This window comes from Tyto alba, unplaced genomic scaffold (assembly GCF_018691265.1).
Source record: "Tyto alba isolate M040663 unplaced genomic scaffold, T.alba_DEE_v4.0 Super-Scaffold_2, whole genome shotgun sequence".
Classification (NCBI taxonomy): domain Eukaryota; kingdom Metazoa; phylum Chordata; class Aves; order Strigiformes; family Tytonidae; genus Tyto; species Tyto alba.
Genome location: NW_024881282.1, coordinates 86,015,686 through 86,042,042, shown reverse-complemented (window position 1 = coordinate 86,042,042; position 26,357 = coordinate 86,015,686). Strand labels below are relative to the sequence as shown.

Genomic DNA, 26,357 nt, shown 5'->3' with positions numbered 1-26,357 from the left:
TCCTTGAGAAAATTCAGCTTTTTAGACTCTTTTGGATAGTATCTTTGAGCAGTTCATGCCATCTAGTGGTCACAATGTTTTCCCAATCTTGTTATTTTTACAGAAAAAAATTAAGCCACATTTGGTGGTTATGAGATGACTGAAATAAGGGGTTACAAGTGAATGTTTTAATTAAATTCTGTTCCAAAGGGACTTTTTCATCTCTTCAGACGAACGGTGATTAGCTTTCCGGTCCAGAGTCCAAGATACCTCCAAGAACAGCTTTCTTAAGCTTTACTTTTCTGATGGAAAAGGACTGGTCACTCTGAGCTAGGGACACATGCGTGAACATAACTCAGTTTAGGACGGAAAATTCAAGCTGTAGTAGATACCATCAGCACAACAAAGACTGGGTGCCCCATGCCTGCTGCTCTTGCAGTCCTGGATAAGCCCTGTCATGGCCATAGCTCTGACTGCACTTGTGGAGGTGTTCCTAAACTAACTTTAAGGTAGCTGACTTAAATACTCCTAGGACTACAGGCACACAACACTGAGCAAAAGTCACCTGAGAGGTTGAGTAAATGTTGAGTCTAAGGTATATGGTGAGACTATCAGTCTCTTGACTACATGATTTAAAACCAACTGGATGTTTTACATACCACAGAGCAGTAAGACATCTTCCTGTTTGAAGCAGCATGCCTGGGATCTTAATGCTGAGATCCCCCTCTGCTCAAAAAATCTACGATGGTAATGAATGCAGAGCAGCTCACTCCACGAGGTAGGAGTCATGTGATGAAACATAGATGTCCCCAGAGCTGGTGTCCTCCTCTGAGTGTCTGGCTGGACTCCCCTATACTGTACATGACATGAATTAAACCCAGCAAGGGTGGGTTTCATCCCATTCTGTGGTGCAGCAGGTAATTAGAATCAGGCAGCATATGGCCAGGGAAAAAAAAAAAAAAAAAAACTATTTATTTGCATGGACTAAAAAGGGAGACCAAGATGTTCAGTAGGGTAATCCAATTCCTCATTATGGTCGACAGCTGGCTAATATGAGCCAACAGTGTGCCCAGGTGGCCAAGAAGGCAAATGATATCCTGGCTTGTATCAGAAAGAGTGTGGCCAGCAGGACCTGTTTCCTCCCTTCTTTCCCCCTTTTGCTTTGCTGGCTCACTTTATCCCATCTCTTGAAGTACTCAAAGAAGCAGGCAGGTCAAAACAGTTTTAAAAGCACCCAGGAGCACAACGTGCATCTGAAAATGCATCACGAAACATGCATCAGATGTTTTCACATGACTAACTTTGAAAAACTTGAACTATCCCACAACCAGCTGTGATCATTTCCCAGCCAAAGTGGAAAAAAGGTATTTGTGTGAGTCAGGATCCAACCCAAAGGTGTCTGCCAACCCCTGTGAGATAGCTGGGTGGGAAGGCCCTTGGAGCAGCACAATGTTGCTGCCTCCATTGCTCTGAGATCCAGTCTTCACCTCTTTTACTATAAACAAACAAGCTAGGAGTGAGGTCTTGCTTTGATCTTTTGAAGTGTTGGATGCTCCAAGGTCTGTGCCTAGCAGGAAATTAATCAAACATCATGGGAAGCTGCAAAAGCAAGAAGTGAGCCTATCCAAGCCTGAGCTGTTATCGAGGGCAGAGGCGAGTGAAGACACTATTTGGATAACCCTTGCTCAGGCACCACAGCTCAGACTTGCGTTGCAAGGCAAATATTTACCTACAGCCTAAACAAAGTCAGCGTTTCAAAACTTTGTTCAAAATACTGCATAACCCTGAGCTGTTTCCTTGAACTTGTCTCAGAGAAGGAAAGATCTTGTGTCTAGTACCTATGCGGGCTGATCTCAGGAGACAAGCAGAAAGAAAATGAAGCATCTGATCTGCTTCCTAGTTTTGTTCCTCATTTCTGGAGTAGGAAGCTTTGATCTGGTTATCGACGAAATCCCAGATGTGAGTATTTCAAGGCAGGGCCTAGGTCTTCCTTCCTTGCTGAAGTCAATATCGAAGCTGCAGCTGGCTTTGGTGGGAGCAGAATGGGGTCACTGCTTTACATCTCTGCTTGTATCTCATGAATTCTCTTCTACTTTTAGCTGTAAATGGGATAGTTCCGATAATTGGTTTTCACCTGTTATTCATAGTATTGCTTTTTTGTTACTAAACTTGGGATAGTATGGGCATAACTCCAAGTTTCTTTTCAAGCAGGATTCATATTTTTACGTCAACTTTGACTTTTCTGGTGGTTTTAACCTTTAAATATTCAAGGGACTTCTATGCTCAGACTTTCAGCATATTTTATATCTTGTTGCCCTGGAACAAGCAGAAACAGAGCATCTAGATATCTTTGTGGAAGGGGACTCCTGTATGGACCACTATGAACTTCAATAGAGCTTCACATGGACTCAGGTTTTTGTTAATAGGAATTCAAATATGGACTTAAGATCCTATTGACTGTACATTCCTCAGCAGAGGGATGAGATAATTTGTAGAACAGCTTGTAATTTCTTAGGATAATACGCTGATGAAAAGAAGTCATAATTAGACTTAAAAAAGCTTAGACCTAATTAGACTTAAAAGCAATAATTAAGCTTTGACTCTGAAGCCGACTCCAAATTTAAACCCCCAGACTTGGGTGAACTTAGATTTGGGTGTCTACACCCATTTCCACATTGCCATATTGCAATGTTTCTGTGAAGTCATTAGGGATGGTGTGAAGCTCTCTTTTCCTTCATAAGATTAACAAAAAGAATTAGTGAGCAAGATTATTTTATTTTTCTTTCTTCTCACAGCACTTTTCATGACACAGGGAGATTTTTACACTGAGTTTGTAATTTCTTGGAAAAATAATCCAGTCTTGTGGTCCTTTCTAACCACAGATGCCCTATCAGTTCAACATCAGTGTGCTTAAATAATTCAGTTTTGTGCAAACCTTAGCGTGTATGCTATCACATAAATTGGAGCATAACTCATGCACTTAAACTTCTTTATTGCCATATATTAAATTTCTATCAAACTTTAATTTCTAACAAAATTTAATTAAGAGTATTGCTGTGGTGTAAGAACCACACTTCTAATTGAATCAGTACAGCTTTGCACTTGGAAAAGACCTGATGTTCCTTTGCTGTCCATGGGACAAATTTAGGTATATTAGTATAAAATCAGAGACAATTACTACTGGTTTGAGCAGAAATTCTCTGAACTTCTGGTTTAAGTGAGATCAGTATCTGAAATGCTGTACTCGCCATGGCTAGACCCATCCTGATGATAATCTGCCTCTTGCTCTTCATGGTCATTTCAGTGTGTTAAATATTATTCCCTGTTTCAGAAGGAAAGGTTGTAAAATTATGGTAAAGATCAAGATCTTATAAAAGTATATAGACCTATTTGGCCACAGAGGGAAACCGTGTATGAAGATGAAACATTTTGCTCTGAGATGGTTTGTGCTTCTGCTCCCCCTTTGCACCAAGGAGAAGTAAATTTCCTTTGGAATGCTGTTAGAGTGCTAATCAATAATAAATCAAGTGATAACTCAAAGGGTAAGGCAGCAGCAACACCTCTTTCTTCTTCTTTCTTCTCTAGGAAGTGGGAAACCTGATTGACCTAGAAATCGATGGATTTCCTTCAAGGTCCAAGATGAGAAATGGCAGGTACCAGGTACAGTACCCAGAAGTGCTTCAAAAAAAGGGAAGCAAGAATGCCTGGGAGTTCTCTCCAGATGGTTTATTCCATGTCAAGGGTTGTGAGTGTGCAATCAGTTGGGATGAGCAGGTCCTTATATGCATTAAAACCTCCATATCTCTTGTCAGGATAAGAATTGCTATTCTCCTTTATGCAGTACCTAGCACAAGGTTTTGTTCTATGCCTGTGTTCCTACGGACCACAATACAGATGCTAAACAGTGGAGATACTTGTCTGTCTAACTTCATGTGTGGGAAAAATCCTGTTGATACTGGTGAGGCTTTGTCATGAGAAAATAGAAAAGGACTTCGTATACTGGCAATGTAGTCTGAAATTTTCAGTCCTGCAGGTAGTCCATTCATTCATATTTAACTCAGGTCAAAAGAGTGCAGCACAGTATCACATGGGTAATGAGCTGGTGGAGTCTGGAGACCAGGGAAGAAAATTTGTTTCCAGCATGCTGATGGGTTGCAGATTATTACAGTCTGTTGGTTTCTGAAACAGAAACATTTAAAACAACATTACAGGAGTTTTCTTGTGTTTTACACTGTAGTAATTAACAATAATAATCACTAAAACTGTTGCTTGAAGGTAATAACTTTTATTACGCTGCGTGAAAGCAATCAGAGTGCTTTCATGATCAGTGTGGACCTTGTGCTCCACCAAGCTCTGGTGCTGCCTTTCTTGAGCTTGTTCAATATAGTGAAAACAAAAGATCCTCTTGAGTAAAGTTGGATTTCCTAGCATCTTTGAAGTTAAGCACAGGAAACTATGATTCTTTATCCTAAGGCTTTTTGAAAAGGGCCTCACACAGAGTGTAAATGTAACTTACTGACACCTAAAGCCCCCATTACACTGCCAGAAAAATGGAAGATTTCAGCATAAATATGAATCAGGCCAGCTCACATTTGTCAGACCAGTATTTAAATAACCTAATCATGATTTAAGCAGAAATCATCTCTAACTTCACTTCTTCAGGGCATCATTTCTTTCCAACATGGCTGTATTAATGCTGTATGATGTTGCCTCTGTTCCCCAACTTTCTGGATACATAGTGATATAGACACATGCATGCAGCAACTTGCAATTCAGCTAGTGGTTTTATTTTACCAGTTATTCTTTATATTCCCATATATTATTTCTTATCCTTTACCTGTCAAATGAGTCTTTGCAAATCAGTAGAACTAAGATCTCAGCTATAGGATGAGCTACCCTTATCTTAGTTGAATCACAATAAAATATTAATAAATGAGATTAAACTGAACTACGTGAAACATCTTAAGACAGTAGCTCTTGCACAACAGCAGGCATACGGTTACTTACTGTGGATCACTAGAGAAAGGCTGACTTCCAAATGATTGTTTTAGCACTATGTTTTTCTACAGTAACATCACTAGCCCGTCGACAAGACAACAGAACTCTTCTGCAGAACCTAATGATTAGCTCTAAATAGAAAGAATTGTTTTCTAGGTCCAGATTTGGTATGCTGGTGAAAAATATTTGCTCCTGAGTATTTTCAAAAATACTGTGTCTCAGGCATGTGAATGGTCCTCGTGACCACAGAAACAGAGCACTTCATGGGCTGGAATGCAGGTAACCTTGTGAACCTCTGTGTAATGGTGCACTGCTGTTATCTCTGTTTTAGAGATAGATCATGGAGCTTGTGTCCAGACTGGGAGGCAGGATGTTCTGTAGCATGTCCCTCAGTCCTGAACCTGATCTCTGGCTGTTCAGAGACAGGTGAGATCATACCAATTTCCTTACTGATCTGTCTGCCTGGTTTCCTCTCCGTGAGGACCATCACAGGAAGGAAATATAGTGTGGCATCAGCTGACTGGAGAGCCTCCCAGCTCCCAGGGTATGAGACCAGAAAGACCAGAATTCATCTTTGGCACTGTGAATACAAACTCTGCCAAAACCTAGGTTTGAATTTGCTCTTCTTGCACCTCACAGTAAGGGTCATGATCCTCAAAGGAGTCTGAAGAGGCTGCAGTGAAATTGCAGTGTGTTAAAAACTCCTTAGAAAATGGCTTACATGAAAACAAGTGGATTTATGAGGAAACAGCACCTCAAAGAACTGGGAGGACATGCCAGGTAGATCTCATCCTCTTTCTAGTTTCTCATACTGGGAATCTGCTTTTCAACCTTTTCCTTAATTTACACATTCTTATGACCTTCACTAGGAATTTTCATGCCCCAGTAGAAAAGTAATTTCCTTCAAATGCATTGTAACTGCTCTGCATCCGCTTTCATTTTTTCATTAAGTCACACCTGAGAAGTAGCCTGTGGACTGCAACTTGAAAGCAATGGTAGGCTAGGCATCCTACAGACGACCTAAAACCTGCAACTGCTGTAATGCTTTTCATCTTGCAATGCATTTCTCCATTAAACACCATGGCTGCTTCTTCCACAGACAGGGCAGAAGGAATCAGGGTCAGCAGCTCTGGATAACAAGTTGAAGTACCCAGTATGTTCTTGATGATAAACTGCATAGTAGTTGCAATATTCATGCACAATGATTTTCACAAAGATCGTTATGGAGGATTAAATACCTGTAGCCTGCACAGATGTCAGGAGAAGATGGGTCTCAGTACCTGAAGATAGGGCCCAGCATCTATCAAGACCAGATCCTTAAAACAGTTCCTGAGGCACTTGTCTCCACCCTAATCAGCAATTAGCCACATGTTAGGAATTGCACAAGATACTGTTTCCATGGAGTGTGGTCATCAGCAGATCTGGATGTGGTTTAAAGGCAAGGATCAGCTCTAAATCCTCATGCCAGAAATAGCACAAGTCTCGTGCCACAGAAGTCCCTACAAAGCCCATGCTCTCAGTAACTGCACCAGCACTCAAACCTAAAATATAGTTATCCACAGCTCTGAGAAAGGCAGCATTATGCCGTGCAGCAGTGCAAATATCTGCAGTGCTGTTCTGTCCACTAGAAATTAACTGCACCTCCTGCAGGATTAATGGGATTGGAGGCAGGGAACCTCTGTTTGCCATGTTTTACAGTGCCCACTGCCTTGTCCCAAGGTGCTTCCCTAGTGCCAAGACTAGCTTTAGCCCTGGAGCTGGTTTTGGGGTGTGCAGCCAAAAATACATCACCAGCACAGGGACCGTCTGTATCTATTCCCCTGCCACCCACCCAGACCCCTCCAGGTGCTTTAGAGACAGGCTTGATTGCATTTTGGGTTGCTTGCTTTCTTCCCACTGGAAATAAATCTTCAGCCAAATTTGTGAGAAGCTTTATAGGGGTGTGTGACCCCAACTTTAGTATAGTTATCCACAGCTCTGTTCTCCTGACCTGTTGGAGTGGCTGCCCTCTTCAACCTTTGGAATCCTAGGGGGATGGTTGGCCCGCCCCATATCTGATCTCTAACAACAGCAGTGGGAGTCATTACATGTGCAAGTGATAAGCTCACGTCTCCATCAGCACCACCCCCTTCTCCTTCACCCTCACAAAAGCAAACAGGAAGGAAACCTGGACCTATTGAAAGCTTTAAGCACCATTCATAAGGTGAGTCAGGAACCCTAAGCTCTTCTGAGAACCAGAAAAGTATCACAACAAAACAAATCCCTTCTGTGCTAAGGTCTTGGTCTCCATCTTTCCAAAATTAAATTTGTTTCAGTTAAGTTTGGTTTAGTCTTAATTTTTATTCATGCTGGTGACATTTCCTATGCCAAGAGTATGCGTGGGGACAGCAGTCATTCTTCACAGTCTGGTTCTTTATCAGATGTGAAGGGTCCAGTTCACTGTACAGTGATGCCTGTGGGATGTCAGGATGGACTGAGCAAGGATCAGTCCATCAGGCTTTTCAGAGGATCTCTAGAGCACCATAAACTTCCAGATCCTGAAATCCCGGTCTGAATGCTTCAGATGGAGCCTGTATAGGTAGTAAATAAAAACTCGCACTTGTTCTCAGGCAGGTGGAAATCCTGCATTCTCCCTATCTGGCTTTAAAGGATTCTTAAAATCATGTCATTAAAATGATCTTGCTATGACATGTATTACCTCACAAGCAGCCCAAGATTTTCCTAGTAACAGTATAATAATTAGCTTCAAATGAACTTAGTAACTGTATAGCAAGCCTTATATGGACCATGTGACTAATTAAGTTTTCATGAGAATCTTCTGTGGTTTTGGGTTCAAACACTACAAAACCTGTAAAGAGATTGATATGTTTTGTTACATTTTTTATATTTAAAAAACTCATTCAACCAAATAGGAGTAACTATTTTCAGATGAAAGGGATTACTCCATTGACTATGAATAGCTGAGCTTGTCTGGTTGTGATGATAACACCAAAGTAGATATCTTCATTAAATAACTGCATCTCCCCCTAGAACTGGGTGAGCCAAATCCCATCCCAGGATTACTTATGCAAATTTAAATTTTAGGGAATTAAACAGAACGATTCAAATGGCCACAAGATGTCACCACCTCTTCACAGAAATTTCCAAATGGAAATATTCATATGGCAAGGGAAAAAAACCCAATGGCTTTTCTAAGCAGTGCATACATAACTACTTTTACATATATACAAGTATGTAAATGTAATATTGATTACACAATAGGGGTTTTTATACATACATATTGCATATAATACAAGAATATAAACTTGTATACTATAATGTAAGTGAAAACAAAATGAGATTTAAAAGTCTGGGTTTTGAAGTTTTTCCACTTTTACTAGAAAAACAAAAAGATAATTTTTCTGTTAAAAACTAGGGTTTCTGAGCATGACTTCTTGACACCATGTTTTGCTTCCAGGAAGAATGTTTTTGTTCTAGAAGAGAATGTTTTCTATAAAAAATAAAAGACAGAGGAAGAGACCTGTTCTTCTGGTTTTGATAGCCTCTGAATCACAACTGGGAGATCACGTGCTCCAACATCCCATGTATAAATACATAAAATAAGACAAAAGGAATATGCACACTAAGTCTAAGAACTCGAACCAATTCTCATCATCTTGAAAAGCAGCTTTGAGATGTTACCACTGTCTGATCTCTGTCTTGAAACAGCCACAATCCGTGTTCTTAGCTTTGCTGAAATATGTTCTCCATATTTTTCTTTCACAGCGAAGCACATCAGACTGGGGTTATGTTGGAGATCTGGTGAGTTTTTTTCTTCCTCTGTGGAAAATAGTACTGAACAAAGTGATTTTCTGGTTAACCATTTTTTGGAAATCAATCCTTTTGTTTGTTCAGTTCCTTGTTTTTACTGCTGGTTGGGTATTAACCTATTTTCTTTAAACACAGCACTGTTTGCACAATGTTGTTTATACAACTGCTCTTGGACTGAGAAGGTTATGGTAAATATGAAGAAATAAGCATCAAAAGTGATTAGACAAAGACAATATCTTAATGTACCAGTTTAATACTGCTGTCCTAGTGCCATGGTTTAACCATTTACAAGACTAGGTCGGTAACCAATGCTGCAGATGTCTCCTTTATTTAGGTCTTTTATTGAAAATATAAGCTCTCTTCTCATCAGTATATGATGTTGAGGATTATTGTGTACCCTTCAATGCTGGATTGCACCCATAGAGTTATTCCAATGACTGGTTGCATGGTCAAAAGCAAGGAAACATTCCAGCTTAATAAATTCTCTCTTCCAGCTGAAATGTTATAATGAACTATATTCACATGAATATCCTGCCATAACTGTCAGGCAAAATACAGAGTTGTCCCAAACTTTAGGTCATGTCCCATCTAGCTGACATATTGTAAAGAACAGCAGTTAAAGAAATAGGCCCTGAGGCTATAAAAGGGGTTGATATTGCCCTCTAGGGCACATTTCATATCTGTGTCCTAAATTTATAGAGTGATTTTGTCAATTACAGGTGGAGGACGATGACAAGATAGGTCTTTACAGCTACAAAGTTCAATCCACTATAACATCACGGTTGGCCAACACAATGATCCAAGCCAAAATGGTGAATAACGCTAAACGGTCCCAGCACATAGTGTTTGATGTACAAGTCCCCAAAGGAGCTTTTATTGACAACTTCACTATGTAAGTAGGGGGCAGGTATCAGCCCTGTGCTCTGGCAGGGTTCAGTGTGGTAGCAGAATGTGGTGGGAGGGAAATATTTGTAAAAGCAAAACATCTCTTATTATTTTCCAGGTTCAGTGTCTTTTTAGCAGGCTTTCTCAAAGAAAAAAGACTCATGTCATCCTACCGCCTGTCTGTCCATCTCTTCCTCTCCAGTAGTTATTGGGCCATTGGCCAACATCAACAAAATTTAACAAAATGACAGAAGTCTCAAATAGGCTAAGCTCCTACCTGCCATGTGCAAATTGGCACCAGATCAAAGGAGTAAGAGAGACCCATATTAGAGCCCTCAGTGAACAGAAAGAAACTAACCTGCAGTATCCATTCAGAGAGGCAGCAGCCAGCCTGCTGGTCAGGAGACATGTCTTGATCCATGTTCCAAAACAACCATGACATCAGTAACTGCCTGCCCTGCCCAAAGAAAGGGGAAAGGGTGAAGGAGGTGGGAGAGAGCAGATCCTCCTCAAAGTACAAGAGTGCTACTTGAAATAAAGAAGCAGGTAGGGAAAAAGATAACAGATCTAGTGGAAACCAGACTTCATTACTTTGGGGTTAAACAAGAGCCTTATTATTTCATTTCCCGTCAGCTTATATTTCACTGATGTTTTTCTAAAGTGAAGAAACAGTCGTGGACTGTAAAGTTGTTTCTTTTGTAAACTTACTGTGCTTCTCTCTCCTAGGGATGTCAATGGTATAACATTTACCAGCAAAATTCGGGAAAAATCTGAAGCCAGAAAATTGTACTCTCAAGCAAAAGCCAAAGGCAAAGCTGCTGGAATAGTAAGGTATAAAGAGTTTGGCATATGGATATTATGCTGAACTTAGTCGTAGAAGAACTGAAATGATCCATTGCGGGAGGAGATAGATGAGGGGGGAAGCTTGCTTACAGCAACTCTGATGCTTGTCAAGGACTTAACTTGTGTTTCTGCTTTCAACTTGATAAAACATACTGTGTTAACAAACAACTGCAGTTCCCTGATATAGGGCACAGTTAGAATCAGACCCAGCAAATGCATAACTAAACCAAAATGCAAAGAAGCTCTCTTTCTCCTTGTATTTTCTCAAAATAACCCCACAGCTGACTTTTCAGGAGCAATGCCTTGGATATGGAAAACTTCCAAACCGAAGTGAATGTGCCCCCAGGGACAAGGATCCAGTTCGAACTTCACTACCATGAAATGATTCGAAGGAAACTGAGCTCTTATGAACACATCATCTCTGTGAAGCCAGGACGCTTAGCAAAGCACATGGAGGTAAAGTAGAGCTGGCGTGCGTAGGCAGCACCCCACAGGTGAATCCCCACTGAGAAAGCATCCAAGGTTCCTACAAGCCCCACAGCAGGGCACTTCATCTACAGCTTTGTCCTTTCATATGGGCTTGGTACAAATAGTCTCAAGGTCACTGTGTAGACCAGCATGAAACATTTCAAACCAAGCACTACGTAGCTACATGAGTGAGGAGCAAATGTGTCCTGCCTCCTTCCGTACACACACAGTTGGGCATCTCCTGAATCGTGACTGACTCACGTCAGAACCACTTGGGCAAACAAGCTTTGGCCTATATATACCCTTGTGTAAACTTGTCTTGACTAAAGGAAAACAAAGAATATTTGCTATTTATTTGGAACAGTGCTTTTCACAATAATCTCAACTTCATGAGATAGTGTCCTATGAGACCAGATGTTTTTTCAATGACAGTCCCTCTACAACTCTCTGCCAGAAGATGATTTGTCTTATTCTTCCCTCTTTCTTAACGCTCACCCAAAGGTGTTCTCTGTCATTCATCAACAGACACAAAATACAGGGCTAGATGGACATTTCCATCTGGCCATTCTTATGTTCCTGTTTCATAAATGTCTTCTTCAGCTTTCCATGGGTCAGCACAAGCTGTATATGAAAGTTTGGTGCCCATGTTTCCTTGGTGCAGGTGGTGACCTGCTTTAAGCTGCCCAAAGGCCTGATTTAGCCCTACTGAATAGGACACCATCTCCTGCCTCCTAGTAGTCTTACTAACTATTCAGAAACACAACCAGAAATAGGCCTTATCTCAGGCTGACAAGATTAAAACATTATTTTCCAAATCACCTTGGCCATCCAAACAAAAGCAAAAATACACTCTGTTCTGCAATAGCATGAGTAGAGAGGGAGAGAACTCATCACCAAGTGTTCCTCTTGGCCTCCTAACCCAAAGCAACACTGAGGCAGAGTCACTTCATGCTTCTTTCATGCTTTCAGTGTAAACAACGGCATCACCCTTGACTCCTATCCTACCACTTGCCTCAGGGGTAAGAGAGATAAAGAATGAGCATTTCTACCAAACTCTTTCTATTCTTTGAACGCCTTGTTTTTTCTGCCTTTGCATCATGGTCTATTTTCAGCACTGCATGGATCCTTATCGTGAATGAGACTAACCCTACTAGAGTCTTCTCAAGGGCAGCCTACCTGCCAGCTGGAGCTTGTGGAGGGTTCATAAGATCCTGGTGCAACATTGGCACTGCTTCCAAACTAAATGTCCTCCCTTCCTGCCTTTAGGTGGATGTCCGCATTATTGAGCCACAGGGCCTTCGCTATGTGCATGTTCCTAATTCACTCGGAGATCATTTTGATGGAATCACCACCATCTCCAAGGGAGAGAAAAAGGTAACAGTCACAACCTGGCAGTAATATGGGAACTTCAGTTTTCACACTTGTTCCTATGCAGTCATAGCACTTTTTCATACCTGCTGGAAGTATGTGGAAATATGGCAAAAAAATAGTGTCTTCACTATTGATACCTAAATGTATGTATAAGATGCTCAAATACTACAGTGACAGCAGTACAGAAATAGTGTGTAGTCTGTCCATCTTTGCACAAAACTTTTAATTTGTCATTCTGAAAGAGCAATGCACTGAGATTGCTGGATGTGAAAAAGGTAGGTGATGAATATCAAGCAGAATAACCATCCTGGAATAACACCTCAATCTCAGTTTCAGCTAAGAATATCTACATAGGGACTTATTTTAGGGCTGCTCTTTTCCTTAACATTCTTAACCCAGCTTTCTCCAACATAGATCTTGGGTATAAATAAACCCTCCAACAGTACAGAATTTTTTCTCAAGAAATAGTGCCATGAAGTCTGCATAACCAATCACATGACTAAGGCAAATGATTCCTAGTACTCAATTTACACACAAATTACAAGCTCTTGTTTGTTTGGGAAAAAATCAATTAAAAATCTATTTAAAATGTTGATAAAATTACCGATGTTTTCAACTAGGAAAATGTTAAATAAGCCAACATATTGCTTACTTTAAATGGTTTGCACAGCTCTAATTTGAAATATTTAGTGCTGTAGATGAGTCATCTTATTTGTGTCACAGTTGCTACTACTGAATCAGCATATCCACGCAAACCTTAGTGCGGTTTTTGTTTTGAAGTGACCAAGTCCATTTTCTACTTAAACTAAGAATACAAAGAAAGAAAGAAGGAAAGCGTTCAGTGAGATAAGATATTTCATGAATAGATGAATTTTCTTTGTTTCAGTGGTTCACCTTTCACACATTTGCTTGACTGATAATCACTTCTCATTTCAAGGCTCATGTTTCTTTCAAGCCAACAATGACCCAACAACGAAAATGCCCCACATGCTCATCTACAGCAGTAGATGGAAATTTTGTGGTGCAGTATGATGTGAACAGAGAAACCACAGGTGGAGAATTGGAAGTAAGTATTGCTGTTTAACTGTGATGGGAGATCTGTGAATACAAGAATTGCTGTCGCTGAGCAAACTGTGCTAAATAAATTTCATCATTCAGGAGAATAAGCATGAGAAAGAGCTCTGTATCCAATTGAAAGAGCGGAGAGATTTTAAGTGGGCAGAATGGATTTACTTAATTTATGAGTAAGACATAGTCCTGTGTATCAGGAGCAGATTTCTGTCTTGTCCAAAGGCCAACGTCTTTTATACCTAGCAGCACTTTGGTGATTTAATGTTGAATCAAAGGACAGAGTCATTGAATATTGTACCGATATGTCACAAGGAGACAACCAGAACATCACTATTTTTATGTTAACATGAAGCAGATTTATGGGGTTAAATTATTACAGACAGAATAGTCTTTTTTAAAACATTTTTTCATTCCTCCCTATGCTAGTACATGGCAGTTGTCTGAAAACCAGGTTTTGCTTTCCTTAATAAAAAATAAAGACTATTATATGGAATATAAATGGTGCAAGGCTGCAGAGACGTGCAGAGCTGAAAGTTAGAATTGGCCCATAAAGAAGAATAACATTTTCTGCTGTGTTATTGTCTTGAGTTTTCTGGTATCTTCACTATAGATCACTTCACTGTGAATTTTTTAATTTTATTTTGCAGATTTTTAATGGCTATTTTATTCACTTCTTTGCTCCGGAAAATCTTGATCCTCTGCCGAAAAACATTTTATTTGTTATAGATGTCAGTGGCTCGATGTGGGGACTGAAAATGAAACAAGTAAGTGTTTGACCTCTATTGCAAAACAAACCTCCTGCCAACTTTTCCCATGTGCCTTGCCATACAATTCTGTAGCAGACTGGCACTCAGAATAACCAGCTTAGTTTTTTACACTTTACTCCATCAAAAGTCTCACTGAATTTGGAGAATATTTGGTGAATCAAAGACTTCATGATTTACTCTTTATTTGTAATGCTTCTTCCATGTTGTAAGGAAGAGAAGATGCCATCAAAATAGGGGGGTTAGCTCTAAATTAAAATTTTAACTGACAGATCACAAAACTTTTTGAAAAAGTTCTGACCCCCTTTTCTCTAATCTCCTCCACTGAATCCTGGGAAAGTCTCAGTGGGGATACTACAACCCTGCTTTCAAAAAGTTGTGGACAAATTGTTGACAGCCCACTGAAGAGCAGTAAGAGTTGTTTAGACAACATAATCTGGGGTGGGGGGAATGTAAAAAAGGAGATGTTTTAATTTGCAAGAGAAAAGACTTGGAGAGCTGTAATCAGGCCCCAAATATGTGAATAATCATTCTAAAAGAGAAACTCATTAACTGACATTCATGCCACCCAGGGGGTAGAATGAAATGGAACCAGATGGATTTACAGCAGAAGAGATTTATATTAGATATTAGGAAAAACTTTGTAGAGCTGAGAGGGGAGTTCAGGAGATTTTATGTCATGTGCCACTGAAGTTTTTTAAGAACTGTCTACTCAAACATTAGTTGGGGACGATCTAGGTATATCTGAATTTACTTTGGAGCACAATACTAAGGCTTGGCAGATTGCTTCCTCAGGGAAATCAACGCTGCAAAACTAGGAAACAGGTTAATTGTCACTTGTTTAAATCACATATCTTCAAACAGATGTTACCCAGCCTGAAGTGACATCACTGCAGAGAGCTAAGTCTCCTGAGCTGATATGAGCAATTCCTCTCTTCTGAACCTCATTGTCACACAAACTGCTTCTTTCTCTAACCTCAGTCTGTGTTAGCAGGAGTTAAACAAGGATGGGTTGAGTCACATGGTTTTGTTCTTGCTAATTGCATTTTTTCTGTATTTCTTTGGTGAAAAGTTCAGCTTTATGGAAGAAGTGTAAAAGGAGAGATTTGGATAGCAGATGCTATTTTGGATTCCAGTGCTCATGTTCTTATTTATCAGAGGCACCTGTTTGCCTGTAGTCACAATTTAAGAAGATGCTTTCAGTAACAGGAAGCATAAACTCATCTTCTCTTAAATTTTTTCTCAGACCATCGAGGCCATGAAGGCAATACTGAGTGAGCTCCGTGCTGCTGATCAGTTCTCCCTTATCGACTTCAACCACAATGTCCGATGCTGGAGAGATAATCTAGTGTCAGCCACCCCTGCACAGGTTGAAGATGCTAAGAAGTACATCCAGACAATCCATCCCAACGGCGGTATGAGGTTTTGATTGCAAGGTGCTCATGGAAGTTAGTTATCACAGGAATGGGTATCTCAGACAACCTTCAGATTGGCAGAGTATTCCTAATAAAAGGTCTATTCCCAAAATGAGAAAAGCATGTCCTGGGGCTAAAGGAGAGTAAGGGTTCCAGCTTATTGTGTTAGGGGATGGGATGGCATTTCCTTCTCCTGAATAAGCTGTGACAGATAGAACACAGACCACAGAAGAGCTGCCTTTAATCTGTAGGTCCTGCCTCCAGCCTCACAGATACCAAATATTGTTGACAGACCAAGGGCATCTTGTGCCTTTGCAAATCAAGTCATAAGTAGCCCAACTCCGGGGTCTCCACTGGCTGTATATTGTAGATGACACCATGATCTACTAAACAACACCCTGGGCAAACTGTTCATTCTTTTTGTGCCTTCATTCCATGTCTGATAAACAAGGACAGTTGCTTTTTTCAGCCTTAACAGCACTTTAGGTGCTTCATTTGTTAGTGTTTGAGTTATTTGTTTGAGTTATATTGTGAGAAGGGGCTCACAATCATTTTATTTGCTCTTTGAAGTGCAGTTCTGGTCTAGTTTTTCAGTTATTTGTAGGCCAACAGAGTGTAGAGGCTCTCCCCAACATCAGAACTTTCTGGTGTTGTGGCTGCTGGTATAACCTCCAAAACCTTTCATTGACAACATGTAAGGTAGAATCAACGTGAAGTTATAGACTTGTCCAAGATCATCAGTGTGCTGGGACTAGGAAACCATGTTGGATATATGAGTGCCTTAAAAGCCTGACTTTGTTACCCCAGAAGAATTGCTAAATAAGCTAGGAGACCTGCTCCCATCCAGAAAAGCCAGTTTGCAATGCAGCATTTTAGTATACTGTCTGTGGAGCTACTAACATTTTTTTTCTTTCTTGACAAAGAAAATACCCATTTTCTGACTGCTCAGCCTTCCTACTCCTGTTCCTCTCATACTTGTTTCTTACTCTGTCCCTTCTGTGCCACAAGCCAAACCTTTAGATAGGCTCAGTAAACATACACTTCTTCTTTTCCAATTAAGGTGTCCAAGGAACAAGCTGATGCCAGAAAAGAAAGTTCCTTCATACTCTCATTCAATCATCTGCCTGCAAACCCAGTACTTGTCCCCACAGCAAACAGTTCCCAACACCACAGATGGTCCCACTGGAATTAGTGAAGGGGAATGGGGGGGCCATATGAAGATAACAGGCTGGGATTAAATAGGGAACCAGAGTGCAAGCAGATGTAATGTAAGCATCACAGAGGAATGGATTTGCTGCCTTGATCTCAGGTCTTTTCTATGCTGATTAATTCCACTAGAATCTCAGAGCTGATGTGGATTCAACAAGAGACTTGAAAAGAACCAAACTTGTTTTCTTCACTGTGTCTTTGACAGGTACAAATATCAATGAAGCTCTTCTCCGAGCTACATTCATCCTGAATGAAGCCCAAAATTTAGGCATGTTGGACCCTAACTCAGTCTCCATGATTGTATTGGTGTCTGATGGAGACCCGACAGTAGGTAAGGATGCTGCTTTAGGTGAGAAGAAAGGTCAGTGGGATTAGCCTGAGAAAAGCATGCAACATGTAGACACTTTGACAGTAAATTTAAAAATCTCCATTCCCCTTTCTTCAAATGCTTGTGCTGTTTTTTTTGCCAAGTGCTGTAGGTGCCGTGGGGCTTTGCACAGAAAATTTCAAAGGATGAGCAGATTATGATATGCAAGTCATGTACTTCTTGCAATTGCAGAGATGCATAGATCCTGTAGGAGAGGTAATCACAGCAACCTTAGAAAAAAAATTCCTCTTCCAATGACCTTATCCCACACAGATCTGTGAAGTCTCAAGTGTAATATCAAACTCAGGAAAATAACATAGAAACCAAATTAATTTGGATTGGATTTGGTACAGGCCAAAAGCAATTGACTACTGAAAGATGCCAGCCCAGAAGAGGGAGGCTGCCATTAAAAATAAATCTGAAAAAAAAAGTCAGGCCCAGTGATGGCAAAGAACATCTTAAGTACAAGAAACGAAGTAAAACGATTATGGAGATGTCTTTGTCTGCAGAGAGCTTGAAGCAGTAATTCTGGGAGAAGTCTAGATGTGTTACAATTACAAACAGGAAGTTAGTAAGAGCCTTGGATATACCAAAAAAAAAAGAGTTTGAAGGAGTCATCTTCAGTGGAAACAATTTTTTAATCTCCATCCAGGAGAAGGTCAAAATGTCCCTGTAGGCATTGCAAAATGGAGATTTGGTGTCTGAGCTCGCTGTCTAGATTTCACTTATATTAAGAGAGAACCAGAGACATTGGAAGGGTGTGAATGCACTTACCTTGATGGGGACTTCCTCCCTTGCTCAGATGGATGTCACCCTTTGTGTGTCTCCAAGGTGAGCTAAAGCTGACGACAATCCAGAAGAACGTGAAGCAGAGCATAAAGGACGAATTCTCTCTCTTCTGCCTGGGGATTGGGTTTGATGTAGATTACGATTTTCTACAGAGAATCGCAACTGACAACCGCGGCATGGCCCAGAGGATTTTTGGAAATCAGGAGACTTCTGCCCAAATGAAGGTGTGTTTCTGGCCCATTGCCTCGGAAACTGTCCAATTCTGTTCACAGCTGTGGAGCTAGGTAACTCCACTAGCAAGAGTAGAATTACTGTAGGTTCATTGGGGTTGGGGGGGGTGTCACAAAAAGCGTTATTTCTTCTGGAGCGTCCTGCAAGATAACAATTGTGTATTAGCTTAAGTGCTCCTAGTTACACTTTTTGTAGTAGCTATAATACATACTTCACTGATCTGTGTAGGAATAATATTCTATAAAACAGTCCTAACCATAAAAAACTTTTTCTGAATTAGAATTAAGGCCTGGATTTTACCTCAGGCCACCTCAGCACTAACAAAAGGCCTAGATATAAATGCTAAATGATAATCCAAACTTTGCCAGTGTAAGAAAAAGGTCAATTCTAGGAGGCTGTGGCTCCAACTCTGTGAGCAGCAATTGCTGATGAAGAAGCTCTTTCATCCTTATTCTGTTTCCATTCACTGTTTTCATCACCTATGCAGGCTTCTCATACTTCTTTCCCAACATGGGTGTGATAGGACACACATGGGTGTGCCAGGACACACTATATGGTGTTTTGCCAAACAGAGCATCTCTGAGGCTGCAGCCCCTCAGTATGAGTCAGCCTCCATCCGTAGTACTGTACAGGTGTCTGTTTTCCCTCTCTGGTCCCATATGCTAAACCCACTGTGCACACACCCCAGTTCACATCAGCCAGGTACAACAGGGTCAGAAAGGGTTGACAGTCTACAACACAGAAGCCAATGTAAGTGAGATACATGTCTAATTTTTGGCAAGAATTAGGTAGGAAGCAGCTGTGTGTCTTTCACAGTAGCCAAGAGATAATGGATTCAGGATACACCTATGCTCAAGCCTCTTCAGTCTAGGAAGAACACAGCCCATGGGCTTCTGACCATCCTTGGACTTCCACAAGACAGACCAGATTTTCTTGCTGTACACCTTTACAAGTGTACTAAGGTCTAAGCATAAATAAGTCTGCATTCTCTGGGGCAAAGAAAATCCCACTTGCCTGTTAGAGGTCTGGCTTTTGTCACATGCTGTCCTTTCAGTGAAAGTGGTGCATGTGGGAGGGTTGCTTTGGGTACAACAGACTCACTCTTCTCTCTCCGTCCCTCTCAGAATTTCTACAACCAGGTCTCCACCCCACTCTTGAAGAAGATTCAGTTCAACTACCCCCAGGAGTCAGTGTCAGATGTCACCCAGAGCAGCTTCCACAACTACTTTGGTGGCTCAGAGATAGTAGTGGCTGGGAAGGTTGACACAGAAAACCTGCAACACTTGGAAAGCATCGTCACAGCGACTGCAGTGAGTGAGGGTCTCCTTAGAATACCTTCTCCTGGGGGTTGGGCTTGTTCATTTACTCATGTGTACAGTCTCCTTGCTGGAGGTTATTGCCAGCAGAGTGTTTTGTCCACTTGGGTTCTGGGTGGGAGCGTGGGGAAACCCACCGGAGGGGTTTGTCCAACGATGTTTCACAATAGCTTCAAGCACAGTCATGAATAGTCATCCTACAGCCTGCCAGAGGAATTCCTTCTAATAAATGTACCGTACAAAATTCAATTGCAAATCAAACTAAGACTATGGAGTCCTCCTTCATGCTTTGTGAAGCCACAGGAGAGATCCCCTAAGGTAGCTTCTTTCATGGCTGAACCTCCCACTTTTGGGGAGATCAAACTGGTGGGCCTACAGTGTGTCAAGTCCTAGCACTGTCCCTTATGCTTTGCCTTGTGGCATGCGTGAGGAGACTTTCCCCATGTTTCAGGGCTGGTCTTCCAGGTGGAGTGGGATAGGGTGGGAATACTACATCCAGATCCTTCTTTCTGAGGAGGAACTGAAATATCTGCACTCTTACAGGGCTTAGGAATTGCCATTTGTTATTTGCTGGGAAAAAAAAATCAAGCATGTTCAATGTTCTTTCCTGCCAAAACACAGGGCAGTCCAAGAGTCTGTGGGAGAAAGTAGAACTTGGTTCCTGTTCCTCAGTAGGAATTGGATGTTGAAAAGCCTGAAGGGACAATAGCAGAGCTTTGTTAAGAGCCTCTTCTTTTGGCATGAGGTAGCACCCTCTTTGGCTACTGTTGACAGCTCCTTTACCTGTTTTAATCCAGTCGCAAAAATATCTTTAACAGAAGACCCTCTTGCTACAGATACCCTCCCCATGACAATCAGGCCACCAGCACTGGGACTTTCTGATCGAGGTGTGACCATGGGCAGAGCCAGAGTGGGTCCTTAATTCCAACCATGCTAAGGGGGGAACTCAGAGCCACCCCATTCTCCTGGCTCACCCTCCATTATCTTTATCTCTTGTTGATTACATAGGCAAACGCAGAGCTTGTCATGGAAACCCTGAGAGATGTTGAAGAACTGGATGGCTTCATGAAGAAAGACAAATATGCAGATCCTGAATTCACTAGGAAGCTGTGGGCCTATCTGACTGTCAACCAGATGCTGGCAGAGAGGTGAGGAGAAATGTGGTCTGCAGTGGGAGGGAAGAGAAACCTGAGAGCAATCTGGTTCTTGCTGAGACCACAGCCAGGAGGCTGCCCTCAGGATTTCAAATGGGTACAGTAAGCAAATCAAAATGAAGGTGGGTGATATCTTCAGTCACATACCTCCTATTTTTAGCACTCACAGATATCAGGGAATAGAGTTTGGGAGCAGTTAATTAGACGAATAAGGGTCAAACAGATCTGGCTGTGGGGCTGAGTGAAGAAAATGAATGGGAGATTTGCTGTATGGAGCGTGAGTTAAAGCTATGGAATGGTTCAGGATTAATCCCCTCTGAAGCAGAAAGAGGTCTCCTGCTGAGACCAGGAGATGGAGTGGGCTTCAAGTCCGGGCCAAAGCCCATAGTCTTCTCACAGAGAGTGCATTCAAACAAGCCCACAGCCTTTCCTTCTTTCAGCACCTACTAGTTTGGCTCTATGACCACTTTGTGGAGGAATTGTCATGTCAGCTGCCCTAGAGAGCTGCTAAGCATGACTTCTGTTTCTTTTTCCACCCAGAAACACAGCCCCGACTGCAGCTTTGAAGAGGAATATCACCAAATCCATCCTACAGATGTCTCTTGACCATCATATTGTTACCCCCTTCACATCCATGTTGATAGAGAATGCTGAAAAGGATGAGATAATGCTGGCAGACCAGCCCAAAGACCCTAGAAAGAGCTGCTGCCAAGGTCAGTGTCTCAGTCTGTCTATTACCCTATCTCTTATTCTGGCTTTGTTCTTCTTGTGTTGGAAGAACAACTGTCTTCATTGTTCAGCCCATATATTTGTGCTTATAGGATAGCCTGTAATTTCAGTGAAAGCTGACCAAATCTTCAGCTAGTTTGAGAGCGTCCTGTTATGCAAGTGCTCTTTGTAGCCATTGGCTTCAGTTAGGACTGAATGTGTCAAAATTACAATGACAAGGTTTCCAATAAGCCTGCAATGTCACAGTTTTAACACCTCTTACTAGGACAGATACATCTAGTTCCCTGCACTGAAGCTGTAGAATTGACTAAACTGTATTTTGTCACCACTTTTAAGCCTTGAAAGCTTCCTAAGATTGTTATCAATCAGCCACAAGCCCACATGGAATCTGAGTTGTCATAACAACAGAGTCCCTCATTAATTAAACTTCCGGATTTAAATCCATCACGTCAGTACATGTTCCAAGGTCCTTGTTACAGCAACCTTATGTCCAGCCAAAGGAGGCGGGGTTGGCTTGTTCTGGCGTTATATGGTAGAGTCAGTCTCAAAGCAATAGCTGTTGACATTTGTGGGTGTCTAGCATATCCCAAGTCATCCCTGCACAGCCATGTGCTTCCAATGAAACCTAATGGCAGCTGTTTTGCGCCCTCACCAGTCAGTGATTTGAAAAAGCACAGCTGTTGCCATCAGGAAAACACTGCCAGTGTGATGCAATGGAAGCACTGGAAGTAAAAGATCAACTCCTTGGACAACTGGGTCTGGTGATTTAAAACCTATTGATAAATGGGAGCGTTTACAGTTGGTTGTGAAGGAAAGAAGCAACCTACATTAGACCAATAGACAATATCATCCATCTGGCATTTCACACTGGAAGTGATGGTGACTTTGCTGAAACTCCAAGCACATGTTCTGCATGTTTAATTCTCATGCTCCTGGATACCTATAAAAATGTCCTGATGCTGGCTCAATGAAATGGGGTTCTTATGTCTGTCAGTTGTTATTTTTAGGTTCATTTATTCTTTTTTACAAAGTTAAACTTTGCAGCTGAGACCCAAGGAGAAATTAAATAGTTGTTATTGTACTGCATACTACAACTCACAACCACCAAACAGTTCAGCACAGAAATAGCATGTATTGCATTCATGTAGAATGAATTCTCTATACATGGCACCAGATGACTAATTCAGACCATAATTATCTTGATTTAGATGATGCAGAGGATTTAAGTGATTTTAATACAGGTTCTTGTGTCTTTGTGTGTGATGGAATAGTCAAAACTTAACGGCACCGAAATCAGGATCAAGGCATCTAGGGATTTCAGGGACAGCGGGACATGTTTCTTGAACCTTAGCAAAGAACAGAGTTTGTAAATATAATATCAAAGTAAATCTGTGCTTAGGACTGTGCAACACATGGGCTGTACTAAAAAGTTTGCATCTACAAGGCATAGAATGGGTAATCTGAAATAGATTTTTCTGACTGTCCTTACACAACTCTCATCAGAGCTGCATGGTCTGTCTTTGTAGGCAGAGACTGTGTTTTCCACTGGAATCACTCACTTTCCAAAGGATTGACTAATTGTTCCTTTATCATGACAGACTTATTACAAAACCAGGCTGTGCATGAGAGAGCTTCTTCATGCATAATTGTCTGTGAAATTGATATGACCTGGAAACTTGGAGCTCTGTCCAGTTTTCAGTTCCTTTCTTATCTGCACTCACTTCACATACAACTGTGCTAAAAGAAACAAGACTGCCTGAGTAAAAACAGCCTGTGGTCTGCATTAGGGGTTCAAGAAAGAAGATGCTGACAGACATTTAGAATATCTAGTTGTTCAATCTCCTGTCCTGCTGATGTCCTCCAGCTACTTTTTCCCCCTCCTCCTCTTCAAAGCAGGGTCAGCAGATATGAATATGTGCCCTGCTTCAGCTCTTGTCATATTCAGCCCAACATATTAAAACAAACCAAGTTTCATGAATCATTTAAGATCGTATTGCTTTATGAAGTAAGAATATCATGGGACAATATCATGGCAAAGGCAGAGAGACCTGTAGCAGAAGGGGACATGTTAAGGGATGTTATATTAAATGCTTGCACTTATTTGCAACCTTTATTCATGTGGGTCATCCTAGGGCATGCAGAAAGAGTCCTACCTTTCCTCAGGCACCTCAAACTTAGGACCCAAAGTCAGCAAAGATTTTACCACATGCTAAATTTTTAAAATTCAGCTTTTTATTTGGCAAAACACTTAAATCCTTGCATTGGGAGCTTCGCTAGTAGGGCCTGATCACATGAATAAGAATTTAAAAGTCAGGTTCCATTTTTCACCAATAGTTTATGGTTAGCTCAACTGCCCTGGTAAGTCATATTCCTCTGGTGGAGACACTGGAGTAAATCCATCCTGGCTTCATTGTACATGTAAACGGTGTTGCTTTATATTGGTATAACAACATCAGGCTCTGCTCTACTACATTACTTTAAAAAATACACTATTAAATATGTCAGCACTAGCAAAAACCTAATTATGGCTGTCATTTAACAGGTACTCTAGGATTAACTCCAAATGCACCTAATAATAACAAAGGTATCCCAGCCTGGGCCAATGTCACAGCCGTACCAGTCAGCTTCATGCCCGAGCAAAGGAGTCCTCCTGTGTCCTCTCTGAGCATAAACAGAGGTAAAAGCCACAGTATTTCTTTGCAGAGAAACACCAGACAGCAACACTCATCACTTAATAAACAAATAAAGGCAATATAACCGAAGTTATTGGGCACTTTGGGAATTTCAGCTTCTGTGAAAAGGTGCTAAGACAATAATGATGGAGTAGTCTACCAGTTGTCCTAATTTTTCTTGTTGAGTTTTGTGAATTGCTGTAAAAGCTGTATGCTCATTTAGGGATAGTCTGCAAGAGAATAAGTCAGCTGCCGTGACTAGCTGATGAAGCTACTTCACTGCTGTTGCAGGCTGAAAGGTCCTTGATACAGCCCCTGCTGAAGGCCTGAGCAGGGCACAGTCATGTGCATCCCACTCACAGCCACCTCAGTCAAATTTCTGCAAATCCATCTAGCACCCAAGGATTAAGCTTTTATTTGTAAATTATGGAGTCATTTTGACTTTGAATAGATGAGCCTGTAAAAATATGCTCTCAGTTACAAGCATGAGACTAATTTAGATCCCAATAGGATCCCAGTAAGCCAACCTTCTGCTGTGTGCTTCCCAGAGGCTGCTCACCAAGCTTGCACTCAGCTTCTCTGCAGTAGCAAAGCTAATGTAAAGTTACTGCCATAGTAAATGACAGATGGATGTTCTGTGGTAGATAAAAATCTCTGAAGGCACTGATGACTGATGGATCCTGTTAATGCTTGGGCCTTTGCCACAATTTAGTGCCTACTTAAGCAAACCATCCATGAGAACCATTGCCTATAAAAGCAGTATAGCTACAATAACTCTGGGAGTGTGACTGTGAGCAGATGTGTGTATTTAGGTACCTATCAAAGTGCTATCAAACTCCTCAGCATAGCTCAAGGCTTAATCTAAGACTTTGGATAGTCAAGAAAAGAAGGTGAGCAAGGCAAAGTTACTGGTCCAACTCATACATGCATTTTGCACTGGAAATTCTTTTTGTTCTTGGGGATGTTGGTCAGAACAGGCCTTGGCAGCAAGTTGAGGAAGATCAGGCATTTGGTGAGAATAAAGAAGTGTTGACATTCAAGAGGCTTGATGTATTCGAAAGATTAAAGACATTCAAAAGCTCCTTCACCGCTTGGAGGGTACCTACCCCGTTTCCTGTGAAGACATTCCTGGTCAAGGGTCTAAGATTTGTCAGTGCAGAGGAAGAGTAAAGGCTGAGAGAGTTGGGGATGTTCAGCCTGGAGAAGAGAAAGCTCTGGAGAGACCTTGTAGTGGCCTTCCAGTGCTTGAAGGGACTACAGGAAGGATGGAGAGGCACTCTATCAGTGGGTGTAGTGATAGGACGAGGGTTAATGGCTTTAAACTGAAAGAGGGCAGATTTAGGTTAGATATAAGGAAGAAATTCTTCACTGTGAAGGTGGTGAGACACTGGAACAGGTTGTCCAGAGAAGCTGTGGTTGCCCTGTCATTGGAAGTGTTCCAGGTCAGGTGGGACAGGACTTTGAGCACCCTGGTCTAGTGAAAGGTCTCCCCACCAGTGGCAGGGGGGGTGGAACTAGATAATCTTGAAGATCCCTTCGAACCCAAACTGTCCTATGATTCTGTGAAAAGTTGAGGAACACCAGGGAATGAATGGAAGCTGGCCTGGCTATCCCCACAGGCAGCACTGAGTCCAGGCATGTCTCTGAACGGTGACAGGGAGATGCCAACCACCACCAAACCAGCAAGAGCCGGGCATTGCTTTGAACCTCAAGATGATATGAGATGCAGCTGCCTTCAGTGCCTGCTGCAGGTGTTTGCCTCATTTGAGACCAATTTTAAAGAACATATAACTTTCAGAGGGGCCCAATACCACCAAGGTGTTAAATGTACTGTGAGAACAAGTCCTGGATTGTATTCCTCAGAGGAGATGGTAGGCAGGATGTATCTTTACCCAACATCAGTACAGTGGTATGGACTTGTAACACCTCTGAGAGCTTCTTAGTTTGAGAGAGTGATGTCCCAGGAGTGTGTCACTTCCAGAAACAGGCAAGAGCTGAGCATGGGTGGGTGGATATTAGTTTTGAACAGAGGTGCTACCCAAGTCCTGCTTTCCATGCCTTGGGTCCTTTCCTGCACCAAGTCCTGAAACGTGTGTCCTTGTCTGTCTGGTGCCCAGATGGGTCCTTGGTCTTACCGTGAGGCTGGCTTCCATCATGAAGAAGTAAAGCTCAGCTTCTAGAACTCCAGCTTGAGCCTATGGCACCCTAGTGTGCAGCTGACCAGTTCAAGCACTAGTTCACTTGAGACACTTGACGGTGCTCCTCAAGACAGTAATGACTTGTCCT

At 41.6% G+C, this 26,357-nt stretch overlaps 1 protein-coding gene across 1 annotated transcript in view; it reads left to right on the top strand.

Moving 5' to 3' along the window:
- Positions 1–1,768: 1,768 nt before the first annotated feature.
- ITIH2 (inter-alpha-trypsin inhibitor heavy chain 2) overlaps positions 1,769–26,357 on the top strand; it is a 28,270-nt gene continuing 3,681 nt past the window's right edge. Inside the window, exons 1-16 of the mRNA XM_009975625.3 lie at positions 1,769–1,938; positions 3,565–3,639; positions 8,743–8,778; positions 9,507–9,679; positions 10,399–10,503; positions 10,809–10,971; positions 12,250–12,357; positions 13,292–13,420; positions 14,073–14,189; positions 15,436–15,604; positions 17,019–17,144; positions 18,012–18,193; positions 19,325–19,510; positions 20,525–20,664; positions 21,211–21,383; positions 23,942–24,076. Of these exons, the coding sequence (XP_009973927.3) occupies positions 1,855–1,938; positions 3,565–3,639; positions 8,743–8,778; positions 9,507–9,679; positions 10,399–10,503; positions 10,809–10,971; positions 12,250–12,357; positions 13,292–13,420; positions 14,073–14,189; positions 15,436–15,604; positions 17,019–17,144; positions 18,012–18,193; positions 19,325–19,510; positions 20,525–20,664; positions 21,211–21,383; positions 23,942–24,076 (2,101 nt within the window). The 5' untranslated portion in view covers positions 1,769–1,854. The remainder of the gene's footprint in view (positions 1,939–3,564; positions 3,640–8,742; positions 8,779–9,506; positions 9,680–10,398; positions 10,504–10,808; positions 10,972–12,249; positions 12,358–13,291; positions 13,421–14,072; positions 14,190–15,435; positions 15,605–17,018; positions 17,145–18,011; positions 18,194–19,324; positions 19,511–20,524; positions 20,665–21,210; positions 21,384–23,941; positions 24,077–26,357) is intronic.